General features: G+C 35.9%; 1 protein-coding gene across 3 annotated transcripts in view; it reads right to left on the bottom strand.

The window, feature by feature from the left end:
* The window catches only part of CRYL1 (crystallin lambda 1), a 44,726-nt gene that overhangs the window by 16,170 nt on the left and 9,578 nt on the right, over positions 1–18,978 (bottom strand). For 2 of the 3 annotated variants that reach the window (XM_039351484.1, XM_039351483.1), the window contains exons 2-5: positions 15,733–15,840; positions 8,229–8,355; positions 1,999–2,160; positions 1,273–1,467 (exon numbers count right to left, since the gene is read on the bottom strand). In XM_039351484.1, the coding sequence (XP_039207418.1) occupies positions 1,273–1,467; positions 1,999–2,160; positions 8,229–8,355; positions 15,733–15,815 (567 nt within the window). In that variant the 5' untranslated portion in view covers positions 15,816–15,840. Of the gene's footprint in view, positions 1–1,272; positions 1,468–1,998; positions 2,161–8,228; positions 8,356–15,732; positions 15,841–17,774; positions 17,798–18,978 lie in introns of those variants that run through there. The other variant, XM_039351485.1, reaches the window with a different exon arrangement.

The following is an 18,978-nucleotide window of genomic DNA, read 5'->3' as shown; positions in this document are numbered from 1 at the left end:
GTAATGATAATTACAGGAAATATAAGTATATTAGGAACAGATGTGAAAGAGAATTACAACTGCCACATATTCTTCAGGTAAACACGTTCTTACAAGCTATTAGCATTGCCTCTTAAGAAATCTTCAAAACTGCAATGTGAGAAAACAAGGCAAGAAGTTGGAACATAGATATAGCATACTTATAAACAGGTAACCAAATAGAATACTGAAGTGACATGGAATAAAATTAACTCCTGCACAAATATTTCAGCATGCCCTTTGAAATTCACATAAAATCAGAAACTTCCATTGAGTAACAATTTAACAAAGAACTTGGGATTTTTTTCTAATGTTCTCATTTTGCTGTTTGAAACATATTTGTTTCTTTCCATGTTTTAGCTTTAGCATGTTAACTACAGAATCAAATTTCTCGTCATTATCAACAGAAGATGAATATGAAAAAATCTTAAAGCTGCTATATTATGAAATGAATATTAGTTTGCTTAGTCATGTTATCTATTTTAATTTCATTATGCTTAATACAGGATTATATTGTGTTTATTAAAGATGGAGTTAAAATATGAACTTGTCTACTACACGATGGACCGAATTCAGGTATTACTGAATTTATGTTTAATAAGTTATGTGTTTATTTTTGCCACCAATTCTCTCTTGATCAGTTCTTCCCTCCACTCCACAAACTTAGTTACACAGGAAAAATATTAGACCCAACGTTCACAACATATGGTGGTCCGTTATCCAGTAACTAGCCTGATCTCACACAGCTAGCAAAGATTAGCAAAGAGTAACTATATATTGTCCCCAGCTGGAGGTCTGGACTTTCCTTCTACCTGACAAAGCTCAAAGGCAACATACAGAAAACTATTAAAATATATAGTGCAATCCTATCTGTCTGTTTATTAATCAATCTTATTGATAAGTACTAGATCAATAAAATTCCTGTTGGATGTCTTACCGAGTTCCATAGACTTACTTCTAACTGCAATGTTATACTTAGCTTGACTATGTATGAGAATATACTATAAGTCTAGATGTGCATATCATACTAAGCCACGATGTGGTTTTATTTAATAGTGATTTAGTGTAATCTATGGAACCAGCCATTCTTTGTAAACCATTATTTATGGCTTAGTGCTTTACATACAATGCCAATTGCGATTTATTCAACAAATCCAGTTAAACAAACCAAAACTCAGTGCAATATATATGCCAAATTTTAAGTCACATATTGTAGACTGAAGAAGTCAGAAGGAGAATAAAGATCATACATACCCCAACGAGTCTCCATGTTTCACTAATAAGAGCATACTGAAGTCGGTTCAGAACAAATCCATCTATCTCTCTTGTTAATTTAATTGGTGACTGTCCTATATTTTTCATCAAAGCATAGGTTTTCTCCATTGTAGAAGGATCAGTTTCTGGATGAGGAACTAATTCAACAAGTGGCACATAATATGGTGGATTTACCTACATATCACCATTTAAAGAGAGAGAAAAAGCATGTTAATAGATCTATCAGGCAATCCTACAATAATTTTAAAGCCAAAGGAGCATAAAGGCAACATGAGCTTATCATAAGAAAATCATCTTGTCCTCATCAGAATCAAACTTCCCAAAGCTTAATATCTTAAGATGAATATAAAGGACAACAAAGCAAACTACAAGAGTTGATCTCCATGATGCACTCTATAATTTTAACAAACTTTAATCAAATGTTGTTAAACATTCTTCATTACAATGCTGCTGCTCTATATATGTATTATAACTGAATTGTGTGCCATTCTTTGATCCTATCTCCAGGGCAGTTTGTAAAATTGTTGTCGCCACAGATTTAACATGAGGCCTCACTTTTTGTAAGTTTGCATTTCAAAATGATACCCTCTGGAAAATCTCACATGCCACATGCAAAAATTTCATGAAACATATATAAATTTCTTTCCTCTGACCTCTCATTTAGACCTGAAAAAAACTATCTCAAAAATACCTTGAGATACTTACAGGATGTGCAACTATACACTGCTGCACATGCTTCAATCCAGTGAATAATTTTGTAGGCAAGTGAGTCGAGGTTGAACTAGCTAGGATAGCATCATTACTGACTATTAGGTCTAACTGAGAAAATATCTTCTTTTTCAGTTCTACATTCTCAGGTATACACTCCTAGAATACAAAATAGGTATATTAAAACATATAATGGGAGCCTTTGACAAATATTTCAATAAATTAGACTCTTTTGGAAAACAAGCCATGCAGTGCTTAGAAATATTTATTAGTTTATACTGTAGTTTATTTCGCAAGTATTATTGGCAAATTGTAATATAACCTGTTACCTTTGAAACAAAAACCTTTGCTTTTCTCCTAATTGCTGGATCATTTTGTGAAGTAGATTACTTTCAAATACATCTGTAACAAAGTCATAGGGTTGGAGAGCTCTGAGGATACTTGTACACATGAATAAATGAGTGGCATTGAGTAGTGTTTTTATGAAATTCCCCACCTGAAACCCAAAGCCATTTTTTTTCAGATCTGGCAATAATCATTCAGGGGAAGCTGAATGCCCTCAGAAACTCAAGCCTACCAAATTATGCAAAGTCACTCAACAAGAGCATTTGCAAAGAATTTCTCCGTTGGAAAGACAATTGTATTCAATTTGTTGGACTGAATGGAATAAAAGTCCTTGTCCTCAGGGATGGATTTATGTTCTTTTGTGAGGCTGACTCCCTGAAGAACTAAATTAAGTTCTAATCTGCTGTTAATCATGGGTTGCATAATGTATTAAAAACTACAAAAGTGTAGAACCTATTCACAAAGGGAAAAGGCACAGTTTTAACAGCTGGATCCTCACAAGGGTAAGCCTGAGCACTTTTTAAAGGACTCTAATATAGGGCCCATTTCTGTACGACAAGGATTACGTTTCTCATTTGTACAGAAGCCCTTTATTTCTAATTGAGCTCCAAAATGTCAGTAAGGACCCTGTAGCACACCTTTCAATTTTAATAGAATCTTGCTAAAACATTCCTTGCAACATCCCTAATTAGGAGACCTTAATTGATTCCTTGTAACAATGGCAACTCACTGTTGAAATTGTTGTCTTTCATTTTTATATTAAAACTCTATATACAGCCACTTTACTATGAAAAAGTATGCAATTTAGAACAAATCATATACCAAAGCCATAAGTATATCATGCCTCTATAAATCACAATGAAAACTACATGGCTCTGAGTTATTTTTTATACATGCACCCACCCAGCATAGGTCTAACCTAAATGCATTTTATTTTGGTCTTCACAAGTATGTTTTGTGATGTACATATCAAAATAATTTTATCCGATGTAGTTTTTAGAAATATACTAGATCTAATCTGAGTAGTTGTTCAAAATGTCTTCTTAAAAAGAAAAGTGAGAACCAAAGGTTAAAATTTATTTTAGGTACACTTAACTCCATTCCAACAGGGTCAAAAACAATGCACAGGATAGGAGAATAGAAAACTATTGATTATTGATTGGAAACATGTTTCTTCTTAATATACTCTGCGTAAGAGTTGTCACAACCTGATATCAACTAAGTATTCCAAGTTGATTTCAAATAAAAGTACAATCTATATGGTATATATCTACATAATTAAAAAAATTAATTAAATATTACACAGAATGGTTACATTAAATTACATGCTCTTTTAACAATTAGAAAGTATGGGAGGAGATTTACATCTAATAAGTTTGCTTAGAACTCTTTTATAGCATAAGTCCATTTCAGCCAATTACCAAGAACTGAATATAAAAATAATCTATAGATAAAATAATTGTTTAAAATGAATTAATCAAGGTTTCTAAACTAGGGAATAATTAAATCATTTATCTCAGTTGAATATTTTGGAGGAAATTGGAGAAATATTTAATATACTCTAGTAATAGTAACTATTTTTTTTTAAAAAAATGCATTGTCCCCCAGACAATAAACATGAAAGATGATTACCCCCTTGAGATTTAATCCTTGTTGTTGGTAATGATGGTCATAACTGCAAAATTTACTTTTGTAAAACTACAGAAAAATTTAAAGTTTAGTGGCAAAACTTTGACTAGAGTGACATATTAGGAACCGTATTCCTAAAGCTGTTTGAGGCTAGGATAAGAAATAAATTTATTTAAGATTAAATGATATTTTTAAAATATTGTTATATACTTTTCTTCTCCATAAATGTAGCATCTACTAAATGAAAATTACAGTTCCAATGGATAACTTTTTTTTTAGACAACTAGAATGCATTTGGAAACAGTATTTTTAATTTTTTTGGGAGTCATGAGTTTTGAAGAAACCTGATTTATAAAAAAAATATATTGGCCAAATGTAATGAAGCCAACAGCACTGTTTAGACATCAATATTTCCTTAAAAATAACAAGACATATGTATTATCTTATAAAAGCTACTAGGGTATTACTGTGCTGAAGTACACTGTGTCGTTATTTTTCATCCATCTGAAGTCAGAAAGAAATTTTATCTTATTCAAACTGTCTAGTGATTTTGTGGATTATTTCATTCTTTGTCTTCCGAGTAGCACATGATTTTCTTTATTGGCTCCAATTGTCTGCTTTGCAGAAGCCATGGACAAATACTGCACACAAGTTGTTTACTCTGGTTGTCTATGGCACACAATTACCTTGATTTTATGGGCTAATCTTTAAGGAGTAATGAGGGAAAATTTTCAGGGTCATGCCCTGAAGTGTAAATTTTTCCATGGAATTCTAAAATAAGTTTTTAATATGTATTCTTTAACCTTATACTCTGAAGACAGTTTTTCTCTTTTGTGTGTTATAATTGAATAGAGTTCCTTTTTTAAACTTGAGATATTCTGTTCTTTGGTTTTCAGAAGTAAGGGTAGAAGTAATAGACTTTAGAAATAGAAATGTGCATTTGCTTTCATTTCTCTGTTACATTAATTGAGTTAATCTATTTCCTACTGTGTAATTCTCAAATAGTATTCAAATGTTTAAGGGAGAACCTTCCTTCTACCTACTATTAGGGCTCTGGTTTTGGGTTAGTGAGTTTTATAAATGTATAAATAAATCCAGCCAACTGATTTATTTAGCAAATAGCAGTCCAATTTCAGCCGGTCTGTGATTCTAGCCTCTCACTGAAAGGGAAAGAGGGAAAGAAGCAAGATATTCATATTCAGAAGAAAATTATGATTCACAGTCTTTAAAGAGATATTTGCATTATTGTAATGTCTTTCTTCCATATCATGGAAGCTTGACAATGCTGCATGCTTACTGTATAGCCTACAATAAGGAGTGTGAGCCTAGTCTCAAATGTAGAAGAAACAGGATTCACTGCCTACATCCAGGTATAGTGAATGCTTGAGAGAGCTTCAAAGTATAAGTGAACGAAATGTAACTACCTGGAGGAGAAATAATTAAGAAATAATGAAGTTTTCTAATAAAATTTGAATATACAGTAGCAACATGCATCTGTTCAACATAGTTCAACAAGTGCCCTGTAGATAATAATGATTTTATAAGATTAAGGAGAAAATTAAGGGTTTGATTTTTTACTTCATCAGAAAACATAGCCATGGCAGCCTTTCTCAACTAGGAGCACTGGCCAATTTGTCTGAACTGAGAACCTAACCAGCATTGGATCTGCTTAGGATTTAAATGAGAGATTCTCCGGGGAATCCCAGAACTAGATACCGGACTGGGAAATAGAAAAAAAATCCTGGAAGATAGGAAAGGCAACAAACATTACTGGGCTGTTGCAAAATAACCAACTTGGATATATATCCATGACTACTTTGTGAAAAGAAGGGGGAAGAAAAGACACACACACACACACACACACACACAAAGTTCCGTTGAACAAGTCTTAAAATAAAGCCAGGGCTCTATCCCTAAGAAATATGCCAAAAGCAAGTGTCACTTGTTAAATAACCTTGCAATCATCTTCTCAATATCCTTAATCTGTTGCTCCCTCTAGTGGCACATGTTATCAATACAGCTGTCAAGGATTATTTTTTAATAGCTGTTTGTCTCAAATATATGATGCTGGGTGGTTTACATTATGTAAAACATATACATATATAAAAAATAAAAACATGCAGCAGCCAAACAAAATCATAAAATACAACCATGAATACAATCAGGAGACAGTTCTATCACACAACTGGTGCCCCAGACTCTGGCACAAAATCAGATCTTCAAAAGCATTAGGAAGGACCAGCAAGGATGGGGTCAATCTGATCTCTGGAGGGATGATGTTCGAGAGGGTAGGTGCCACAGAAAATAATAATAATAAAAAGGCTTGGTTCACTTTGTTCTACTCTTTCCTCCCTTCACTCTTCTCTTCAAATTTTAAATAAAAAAAATTAGGTAAGGATGGTCCTAACCTTGACGGCCATTTTGTTAAAGCCCTAAAGACCTGGGCCTGAGTCCCTGAGTGTGTGAATGGACTTGTTTCTTGGTTGTATTAGTGACTGTGGGGAATGATATTTTCTTGACTGCTATCTAATTTTTGTATTCCTGTAATTGTTTTTATTTAATTTTGTTCACCATACAGAATTACTTATTGAGATTGCCAGATGTACAACTTGAATGAATGAATGAATCTGACAAACATCTCTTCAACCAAGATATTGTGTTAGACATACACAATATTCAACCAAGATACTGAGTATGTCTACTTTAGGACTGTGTTTTAAATTTTGCTTTGATTTAGTTTAATAGTTCAAAACTTTTCTTTTCTGAATTTTGAGTGGAAGCTTATAAATCTACTGTATGTGCCCATATGTTTGTTATCTATACAAAATGAGCATGACTGATTGCTTTTGTTCCCTGTTGCAATCTACCCCGCATTGCTTTTGGTTCTTTTCCAAAGCAGTGTGTGTGTGTGTGTGTGTGTGTGTGTGTGTGTGTGTGTGTGTGAGTGTGGTCACTTTCTTGTTATTAAATTTGGGTGCATACAGTACATCTCTTCCATACATGTCACCTCAGTTCTGAGGAAGCAGAATCTTCCTTATTTAGGCTTTTTTATATTCTCAATATATGGAATTATGAGTTGTCTCATTTCAAGAATGAAATTTACTAGCCTTGACTACAAAAAGATGCAAGAATTTTTAATTCAATTACAAGTAGTCTTCAATTTATGACTGGTCACTTAATGACCATTCAAAGTTACAACATACTTATCGGGGGGGCTACTTATGATCCAGAAATTCAATCACAACATTAGTTCCCGACTGAACATCAGGTGCTCAGCAACCAGGCTGCATTTACAGCCATTTACAGCATCCCAGTCATGGGACTGTGTTTTACAATGGTTTGGGGGCAAAAATTCTTAACATTCACTTAAGAACCCCTACAAGAAAAAAATTGGATCAATCCTATGTTTTACGACCATCATGACTTACAACCATGATGGGCAGGCTCCATTAAAGTCGTAAGTCAAGGTCTATTTGTAAATGAAATTGTTTAAATCAATGGTTCTCAACCTTTTTAATACCGTGACTCCCCCAACCGGTTGTAAGTCAAGGACTACCCAACTGGTCGTAAGTCGAGGACTACTCAACCGGTTGTAAGTCGAGGACTTTCCCTGCCCGGGAGCACCGTGCATGCATGGTGCCGCCCCCTGCACCGGCCAAGGCGTAGCTGGCAAGCGGCAGAGACGGCGCAGGCCGACCACCAGCTGGGCCACCAGCTGGCCCAGCCCAAGGGAGGTAAGGCCCCACATGCGCCTGCAGCCCTCCCTGCACCCGCCGGCCTCCCACCTCCCACCCCTGGCCCTCTTTTACTTACATTTTTAGTAGTTGCTCAGCAGGGAGGGGTGGAAGCTTCCAGATAGCTCGCCTTCGCTGCAGACAACTTGCAGCACCGTTTGCAGAATGGGACTTTTGGTGGGCTCAGCAGGGCAGAGACAGCCTGGACAATTCCTATTGGCTTTTGAAAGCCAATAGAATTAGACTCTATTCAAGAGAGTCTATTCTATTGGCTTTCAAAAGCCAATAGAATAAAAGGAAGTAGCACAGCTAAGGAAAAGGGGAAAAAAATGGCGGACTGCATTGTTTGGCAACCTCTGTGAAATGGTCGTTCGACCCCAAATGGGGTCCCGACCCACAGGTTGAGAACCACTGGTTTAAATGAATGAAATAGTTATTTATGTTTGTAGCATACATAAAAGGCAGATTAACTCACTAACTTTCTTTCATGAGAATTCCATAGGATCATCATGGACTCACCTGAACATAAATGGCATCTTTGAGTGCTTCTTTTAAATCTGTGCAACCACTAATGAGAGTGATCTGCTGGTCAGCTTTGAGGGAGCCTTTCAGCATTCCAGCTGTTTCGAGTTCTTTCATTTGTTCACTATTTGGAACATAAAGTGAATATTGGAATTATTCCTTAAAATCACTTCCAGATACATTGGGTTAAGCATATATTATGATCTTTAAATGCTTCATTGATATTAGAATCAAATTCTAACTTTTGCAGATCACTATGGCTACATCCATCTAACAAGGTATAAGACAGTTTCTACTGCAGCATTTCTCAACAAAGCACTATTCAATTGTGTAGGTCACAACCTCCAGAGTTCCCAATCACCAATGGAAATACATTTAAAACTTAAAGAAAGTGTGATATAACTGATGATAGCCAGATTTCAAAAGCTCCTTGGAAGTCTGAAAACATCAAATAAGCTTTTTTAAAAGAAATGCATTTTTTCCAATAGGTTTGCATGAATCCCCCCATTACAGTCAATGGGATCCACTAGAATGCTTGCTACAAGTAAAATAGGATACCAGTTTTCCAACTAACAAATTACATTGCTGAGGTCAAAATCAGATGTTTGCTGGTGGAAAAAATTCTAAGGAGGATGGTCATTGAACTTTCCAGACATGTGAACGTGTGAGTCGGAACCTTTTCATTTCTGCATAGATTTTCTAAGTAGAATCTGCTGCTATTTCCTATAAAATGGGGCACTGTTTTCCTGTTTTGTCTTGTGCCAAAGATAGTAAAATTTGCAAAACTAAACAGCAGATGGCCCTCAAATATACCTACAACAGATGAAGACTTATACATTTTAAATACCATTTGTAACTGGAAGAGGTAATTAACAGTATAACTAACATTATCCCATATTTATTTTAAAATATATTAAAATTATATTTCAAAGTTGTTTTCCACTTCCTCTTGGAAACTTTCAAGTTTTTCAAGTTCTGTTCAAAAAGTTCTTTCTTTTCTTTTGATTGCATTTTTTTCTCCTCATAAAATGAAAAAAAATGCATTAATAATTTATTGAAGGAACAAACAGTACACAAAAGTACACAACCTCAAGTACATTTCTATTCAGTTGCAAGCACAACATCCAAGATATTGTCTCCAGCTATAAACAGAATAGCAAATCATTACAATCCCCAATTTCTCAAAATTTATAAGATTATTACTGTTTAGGCTTCAGTGGGCTAAAAGAGGGAGGGGGGAAATGAAATGCACCACAGCTTCCCAGTCATTCCCAGTCAACCCAGCAGGGATAGTGTTGCATTTAAAGTTTTTATGGCTTCAAATAACCCTACATGATTAATCAGAGCAAGTTCAAGGCTTATTTTTCTTCAATTTGCAGAATCAATAGTCACTGCACTATCCTTTAAGAAATTATAAGAACCATAATTGTTTGAAAAATACATGGTTTTATTTGTTTGTTTTTTGTATCATCCTTTATTATTTTTACAAATAACTCTAGATGATGAACATATCCAGCACCTTCCTCCTCCAATTTCCCCACAGCAATCCTATGAGGTACAGTGGGATGGGATGGCCTGAAAATGAGTGACGGGTACAAACTTATCCAGCCAGCTTTCATGCCTAAGGCAGGAGCAAAAATCACAACCTCCTTAGGTCAGCACCTTAACCACTACACCAAACTGGCTATCAGTTTAACTGGTTCTCTAGTGGTTCAGTGAAGACAACAGAACATTAACAGTAAAATCAAATGGAATTAATCAATTCTTATTTAGGCACAGTTTTCTGTGAAAAGAGGATATCTGTTTCACTGGGCAGTTGTGAAGAACTGAATAAAGAGACAGGATTGATGCTTAAGATTAATAAAACAAGGTAAGAATTAACTGAATTTGAATAAAGTTAAATCTATATGCCAGGTTAAATGTATCCAGGATAATGAAGGAACTGATTATCTGATTTCACCTTTACATATCAATTGTTGACAAATTTTGGAAAACCAACAAATGTCAGGTACTTTGAGGAGAGCAAATCCAATCAATATAACAGTGATACTTGGGAGACTAAACTTATCTCATTTTTTAGTTGCATAACTTTGTTGATAGATTGTGAGAATGCTGTGAATATAATATATCTTCACTTCAGCAAAGAATCTGATGAAGTAGCCCATGAGATTAATTCCCAAGATAAATGTATGTGTGGGCTAAATGTATGACAACTTAACGGAAATTGACTGGTTTAAAAATTGTACTCAAGAAGTACTAATCAGTGGTTCTTCGTTGTACTGAGCAAGATGCCAAAAGATTCATTCTTGGGCTCTAGACTCTATAATATTAATACTAAAGACTTGAATGAAAAAATAGACTACTCATTAGATCTGAAGATGACAGAAAATAGAGTATGATAACTATCCTAGAAAACAAAAGCAAATTCAAAATAATATTGATACGACTGATGCCACTTTATACTGCACTAGTGAGGACACAATTGGAATACCGTGTACAGGTCTGATCACCATGACACCAAAAATACATTGAGACCCTAGAAAGTGTGCAGAGTAGAGCAACAAAAATGATAAAGGCTAAATCATATGATGAACAATTGTCTAGCCTATCAAAGAGAAGGATTGGGGGGACATGCTAACTGTCTTCCAGTACTTGAGGAACTGATACAGAGAAGAAAGGTTTGATTTATTCTCCAAAGCACCAGAGGATAATGGGTGGAAGCTTGTTAAAGATAGATCCAATCCAGAAGTAAGGAGAAATTTTTTGACAGTGAGAAAAATTAATCAATGGAATAGCTAGCTTTCCTGAGTTGTGAGTACTCCATCACTGGAGGTTCTCAAAAATAGGTTGACAGTATACAGTCTCCTGCCTGAGCAGGAAGTTGGACCAGAAGATCTCTGAGGTTCTTTCCAGCCTATGATTCTATGTTCTATAAACAAAGTTAACCGTAGAAATACCAGCAGGACCTGGGAAAAGAACTACTAATAATTATGGTATCAAAATGCAAATACAAACCCATGAATAACAAAAACACCAGCAACAAAGCTAATGAGATCATTCCCTTTCACCTAGTAATCCTCTGCTCAGAAATATGAGATTTCTCTAAAGTATTTCATTTCAGAATATGATATTCCAAACAATAGATACAAGGGTAAATACAAAAGAGACAACATGTGTGCAAGTAGCTTATCTCCATGGCCACAAGGATTATAAATCAGTTTTTTACATTTCATTTCTGGTTGAGATTCTCAGGTAATGTTGAAACTGATCCTTATTAATCTTAATGCAAATCAGGGAACAAACTAGGATTCCTGTTTGAGATAATGTCTGTTCTTTGGAAAATTTAAAAATCTTTGAGAAATTTTATAGGAGACTTAAAAAGTTTTAACATGTTCTTCTGGAATCACTGAATTGATGAAAGCTGACTTTAAATATATATATAATTATATACCCTGACAATCTTTAATTGTAGGAATAATGTTACTGTTCTTTCATTTAGCTCCATTATTTGTCATGTTATTAATAATTTTCCTATAATAATAATGATGATGATGATAATGATAAAGTTGGAAGGGACCTTGGAGGTCATCTAGTCCAACCCCCTGCTCACGCAGGAAACCCTATACCATTTTGAACAAATGGCTGTCCAGTTTCTTCTTAAAAACTTCCAGTGTTGGAGCATTCACCGCTTCTGGAGGCAGGTTGTTCCACTGGTTAATTGTTCTAACTGTCAGGAAGTTTCTCCTTATTTCTAGGTTGCTTCTCTCTTTGGTTAGTTTCCACCCGTTGCTTCTTGTCCTGCCTTCTGGCTCTTTGGAAAATAGCTTGACTCCCTCTTCTTTGTGGCAGCCCCTGAGATATTGGAACATTGCTATCATGTCACCCCTCGTCCTTCTCTTCATTAAACTAGACATACCCAATTCCAGCAACCATTCCTCGTATGTTTTAGCCTCCAGTCAGCTAATCATCTTTGTTGCTCTTCTCTGTACTCTTTCTAGAGTCTCAACATCTTTTTTACATTGTGGTGACCAAAACTGGATGCAGTATTCCAAGCGTGGCCTTACCAAGGCATTGTAAAGTGGTATTAATACTTCATGTGATCTTGATTCTATCTCTCTGTTAATGCAGCCTAGCACTGTATTGGCTTTTTTGGCACCTGCAGCACACTGCTGGCTCATATTCAAATGATTGTCCACTAGGACTCCGAGATCCCTCTCACAGTTACTATTGAGCAAGGTACCCCCTATACTATATCTGTACATTTGGTTTTTCTTGCCTAAATGTAGAACCTTGCTTTTTTCACCATTGAATTTCATTTTGTTAGTTAGTGCCCAGTGTTCAAGTCTGTCCAGATCCTTCTGTATCTGAAGCCTGTCTTCTGGAGTGTTGTCTATTCCTGCCAGCTTGGTGTCATCTGCAAATTTGATGAGTTCCCCATCTATCCCTTCATCCAAATCGTTGATGAAGATGTTGAAGAGTACTGGGCCCAGAACAGAGCCCTGGGGCACCCCACTACACACTTCCCTCCATGTAGATGCGATTCCATTGAGGACCACATGCTGAGTACAGCCGGTCAGCTAGCTACGGATCCATCTGGTGGTGATGCTGTCTTACCCGCATTTTTCTATCTTATCAAGTAGTAGGTTGTGATATACTTTGTCAAATGCCTTACTGAAGTCCAAGTAAATTATATCCACAGCATTCCTCTGGTCCACTAATTTTGTCACTTGGTCAAAGAATGCAATAAGATTTGTCTGGCATGATCTGTTTTTGACAAACCAGTGTTGGCTTTTAATAATGACTTTGTTTGCCTGCAGGTGTTCGCTGATTTGTTGTTTGATTATCTTTTCCAGAATCTTCCCAGGTTTTGAGGTCAGGCTGATAGGTCTGTAATTTCCTGGGTCCTTTCCCCCCCCCTTTTTGAAGATGGGAACTACATCAGTTCTTTTCCAGTCCTCTGGTAGTTCCCCAGTGCTCCAGGATCTTTGAAAAATATAGTTCAGTGGTTCTAAGATCACACCTGCCAGTTCCTTGAGAACCTTGGGGTGTAATCCATCTGGTCCTGGTGATTTGAACTCATCTAGGCTGGACAGGTGTTCACTTACCATTTTCTTGCCTATCTTAACTTGTATTTCTATTTTGTTTTTTATGGCACTATTTTGGATAGATTGGTCTGTTTTTTCCCTTTGTGTAAAGACAGATGCGAAAAACGAGTTAAATAGTTCTGCTTTCTCCCTGTTGCTTGTCACCTTCTTGCCACTTTCACCCAATAATGGACCAATCATTTCCTTCACTTTTTTCTTGTTTTTTACATGTTGAAAGAAGCTTTTTTTGTTATTTCTGACTTTGGTTGCAAACCTTAGTTCATTTTGAGCCTTAGCTTTCCTCACTTGATCTTTGAAGGCTCGGGCTATTTGCTGATATTCTGACCTATGTGTCCCTCTTTCCACTTTCTATACTTGTCCTTTTTATCTTTCAATTGATCAGAGAGTTCTTTATGCAGCCATACTGGTTTCTTTTGAGAGCTGTTATTTTTCCTCTTTGTTGGTATTGTGCTATACTGGGCCTTTATTATCTCACTTTTCAAAATTTCTCAAGGCTCTTGAGTTGTTTTCCCCTGGAGGATTCTCATCCATGGAATCCTTCCCAAACCCTCTCTAAGTTTATTGAAATTAGCTCTCTTGAAGTCCAAGACTCTAGTTTGACTGTGTTCTATTGCTTGTGCTTCCATAATGTTGAATTCCAATATTGCATGATCACTTCCTCCCAAGGTTCCTATGGCTTCAACACCTTCTATCATTTCATCTCTGTTAGTGAGAATTAGGTCCAAAATGGCTAATCCCCTAGTTCCCTTCTCTACTTTTGGGAGACAAAGTTGTCTGCTAGGTTTGTCAGGAATCTGTTTGATCTTCCACTTGGTGCAGAGTTTGTCTCCCAGTTGATGTCAGGGTAGTTAAAGTCCCCCATTACTATTGTGATGTGCTTCCTACATACCTTAGTTAGCTGACTAGCAAAAAGTTCATCTATTTCCAGTGTTTGGTTGGGTGGTCTATAGTATACACCTATGGCAACATTGTTTCCCCCCCCCCTTTTATATTGACCCATATGCATTCAGGACAGTTTTCATCATTGTTGTGCTCTATTTCTGTAGAGATGTAGTTATTTCTTATATATAGAGCAACTCCACCTCCTCTTTTATTTGGTCTGTTTCTTTTAAATAATTTAAATCCCTCTAGCTGTGTGTTCCATTTGTGGGTTTCATCCCACAATGTTACCGTAATGGCAACAATATCATATCTGCCCTCATTAATCTGAATGTCTAGTTCACCGTTTGTTGTTCATACCCTGTGCATTTGTGTATAGACATTTGAGTCCTTTATGACCGACCCTGTGTTTACTTCCTACATAACCTGTGTGGTGCCTGAGTTCCCCTTATGTCTTACCATCTATTTGGTTAGTGCACCATTCTGTTTTAGAGAATTTAATAAGTATTCAGTATCTTAAACATACAAGGATCAATTTCAAATTTAACAACTACAAAATCTTTGTTAAATTGAAACTTTGTCTCTTTCTGCTTTAGAGATTTAAATTTCTGCTTTAGAAGTTTCTGAAAACAATAATGTAATGTACAGAACTTATTTTGCAGTTTATTAGCTGATCAACCAAAGAGCAAAGTTTTAAAATAATATCTATCTAGATCAGATTTGATAAGGAATTGGGAAGAAAAAAAGTATACACCTTTGTGACAGAGTCAACGGTATACAGTATTTTGTGTCAGAGTCATGTGTTGTATATTCAGTAAGTTAAAGTGATTTAACATTCACATTTTATGAATTCAAATTACTTACCGTACTTCAAAAACCACTGGAGACAATTAGAATGTTACTATGATAGCTTGACAGGGCATGGTGTTTTCTTTTTGTTTTTGTCAAAATTTAGTTGTTTTCCCAATTAAAGGCTGGGAAATATTAAGTTGTTTAGTGCACTTGAAAGGTTTGGGGATGGAAGTTTGAGTTTATTTTTGTAAAAAAAGAGATACTCTGGAATAATCCCAATCTCAAAATCTCTGGTTTTTTTTTTATTATTATTACGTGGGCAAAAAGCAGTATTTACCTTACTGTTAATGCTTTGATAATAAAACATTTGAGGAACTGGAAAAGAAATTTGGACTTCTGAAACTGGATTATAGTTATATTTTAAATTAAAAACCTCTTGATTTCTTAGTTTGTCCTTGATGCACAAACAACTTTTGAAACTCCCAAATTCTTTTCAGTATCCCTTGTATAGTTCAACAGAGGATTAAGGGAGGGATGTCAATATTTTATATTAAATTATATTAAAATATTTACACAAGTATTTTATCATAAGGGCCTGCTTTACTATTTTCTATTTTTGGTCTAATATACACATGATTCTTGATATGATTTGGGGAGAAAATTAGGATCAAAATGTTAATGTTTACAATACCTTATCTAGACTTGGAGGAAGTTAGATCACTTACCCAATTTTTTTCAAGCTTTTTGTAACCTGTGCTTCCACAGTATCATAGAGCTTTACTTGAAAACCACCAGATGCAAAAACCATGGCCCAGCTGCTTCCAATGATTCCACTAAGGAAGAAATCAAACGAAAAGAAGATCAGTGTGCATTTTTTATGGTTGTTAGCAAGGACACTGATGGAAATTGGTTCTAGATTTTCAATTTGAGTATTTTCTTGAAGGCAACAGCAATTTAAATATGAAACACATTATTTCTCACACACATTCCGGATTATCTGATCATTCATATCTAGTAGTGAAAATTCAAAAACTGTCTTGAAGGAAAAAAACAAAACAGGACAGACATGTAACGATGAGATCAGCTCATACCCATGCTCTGAGATGGCAGAAGTAATCCCATTCGTGACTTATAGCAACTTCTAGTACTTCTTTATTTCTTCTTTATTTGTATCCTGCTTTTATTATTTTTATAAATAACCGAAGATGGCAAACATATCTAAATATTCCTTCCTTCTCCACAATAATGACTTTGTGAGGTGGATTGGGCTAAGAGAGTGAGAGAATGAATGGCTGACCCAAAGTCACCCAGCTGGCTTTCATGCTTAAGGCGGGACTAGAACTCACAGTTTCTAGACTGATACCTTAACCACTAGACCAGTGGTGGCGAACCAATGGCAAGTGTGCCAGAGGCGGCACTCAGAGCCCTCTGTGGGCATGCATGCCATCGCCCCAGTCACACCTCCCCCTGTGGCCCCTCACCAGCAGCCCCCCCAGAGAGTTGCCCCTGAGCGTGGCCCATATGGAGCAGCGCAGCCAAGGATATGGCAGCCAGGCAGTGGGGACAAGACTCCGCCCTCGCGCTCCGTCGCATGCAGTTGATGCTATAAGGTGTGGGTGGAGGGCGTGGCCACCATGGCACTGCTGGGCCAGCCTGGGCGATCTGTGGAGGTGGTGAGTGGCCCTGGGGGCGGGCGGGGTGGGGGGCAGAGCGGAGTGGGCGGGGCAGGGGCGGTTTTTGGGCACTCAGTCTCTAAAAGGTTCGCCATCACTGCACTATACCAAACCAGCTCTATTATCCAACTTCTATAACAGGATAACAAGACAGGTAGCATATAAATTTAATAAATAAATAAAATTGTATTCAACTATTATATTCTAACTATTATATTCCACTATTGCCATACTGATATAACTGTATTGAGGGCATATTTTATATCAGCTCAAGAATGGTTAACTGATTCTAGAAGACACATTGATCTAGTAGCGTGTAAATAGACATAAAAAACACCACTAGACAAATAGGCTTATACCAGAGAAACATAAATATCGTTTTATGTTTCATATTCTGTGAAAGGCTAATTCTGCAAATTAGAACCCAAAATCATTGCATTCCCCACCACACATATGGCATGCGTATCATTTGGATATTTCAAATAATTATTGAAAATACGAATTGCCTTTTATCAACTATCTATTTAAAATCTGGTAGAAACTATCCACTTTCCTAGGCTTTTTCCCAATCCTGCATTAATAAATATTCAAATAAAGAATGCCATATCTGAACATAAAACAAGGTGCAAGCAAACATGCATTCTATTGCTGCTGGCGTAGGAGCTTCTACACTATTCATTATTTTTTGCTACTACAATACTACTGGAATAAAGTATTGCTATTAGATTCTTTTTTGAGTATTTAAAAGGCATGATACATATTCTATGAAATTCAATCTTTAGTGCAAACGATTTAGATGATATAACTGCTTAAGATAACTGCTTGAGTCACAACTGAAATTTAATTTTAAAACATTCATAATATAATCAGACATATATTCTGTATGATCCTATCATACAGCATCACAGTCTGGTTTGGAAGCATCACTGCTTCAGACAGGAAGGCTGTGCAGAGAGTGGTGAGGATGGCTGAAAAGATCATTGGCAGTTCCCTCCTCCCATCCAGGACATAGCACAGAAGCATTGCTTGAGCAGGGTCCGCAAGATTGCCTGGGACACGACACATCCTCTTCACAACCCTGTTTTCTTTGTTACCTTCTGGGAGGAGGCTCTGTGGTATCCGAAGCAGAACATCCAGATTCAGTCACAGCTTTGTTCCACACATGTAAGGGTCTATACATATGTTGTATATAGTACATTTTAAATGTGTGTTATGTATGTGTACACTTTGAGAGGAAGCAACTAAATTTCATTTTAATATGTGCCATTGTGCCCACAGGAAAAAATGACAATAAAGGTAATCTAATCTAATCTAATCTAATCTAATCTAATCTAATCTAATCTAATCTTCTATTGTTTCATGTTGTTCATGAGTCAGAAGTGATGTCACTGTTCTTTCAAAATATGTGGATACTCTATTTGATTCGAAATATCATAAAAGGTGCCATGGACAGTGTTGTGACATCATTGGATTGAGCAGGCCAAAATATGAGGGTTCTTTTTTTGTTGTTTCATTTATCCCTTAATGAACCCAATAGGAAAAATTATGTTTTCAGTTATATTTGCAAAAAATGAAAAAAAAAAAGTCTGAAATGTTTGATCCCATGCATTCTGGGGACATCTGGAGTCATATATGTAGTGCTGTGGAACAGAGAATACACATTTGTTGTATTGGATTAAGCATTTAAATTATAGTTAACATTGAATTTTAAATTGTGGTTAAACATTGATCAAAGTTCTCCAATTTCTTCCTTATTATAATAGTAAGGGAGAATGATAAATATTTAGGTCTAAGGCTCAAGGTCTTGCTTACATAATGATAAAATGGTAATTCATTTTAGCATTTAAGCATGTTATACACACATACATACATATGCACACATATATATATTACAAGAATTCAATCCCTAGCATTCCATTTCCAGTCGTAAATGGTTAGCAGTTCTGGGAGTTGCAATCCCCTCACATTAGGGAATGCTAGATTGGAGAAGGATGGTTGAATCCCTTCTATAATATTCTGAAAAATACCTATTTTTAAATTAAAAATGCTTAAATATAAAATTGCCAAGTTGACAGTATATTTACATAACATCAGCCTTGCTTGAAAGCTCAGCTAAACGGTATATGTAGTATTCTGGATATCTATGTTTTAATGGAAATAGCTACTGAATATCTGCTGACATTATGATTTCACAATCAACAAGTAAAGTAGAAAATGATTAACCTCTTTTTTAACACTGTAATAAGTGCTGGTAGATCGGATAATTGGACAAAATTACCAATTTGTTGCGGAATGATT

The sequence above is a fragment of the Crotalus tigris genome, unplaced genomic scaffold, assembly GCF_016545835.1.
Source record: "Crotalus tigris isolate CLP2741 ecotype Arizona unplaced genomic scaffold, ASM1654583v1 scf7180000018371.15429387391:27106975, whole genome shotgun sequence".
NCBI classification, from domain to species: Eukaryota; Metazoa; Chordata; class Lepidosauria; order Squamata; family Viperidae; genus Crotalus; species Crotalus tigris.
The sequence above is the reverse complement of the archived record's forward strand: the minus strand, read 5'-3'. Positions and strand labels throughout refer to the sequence as shown.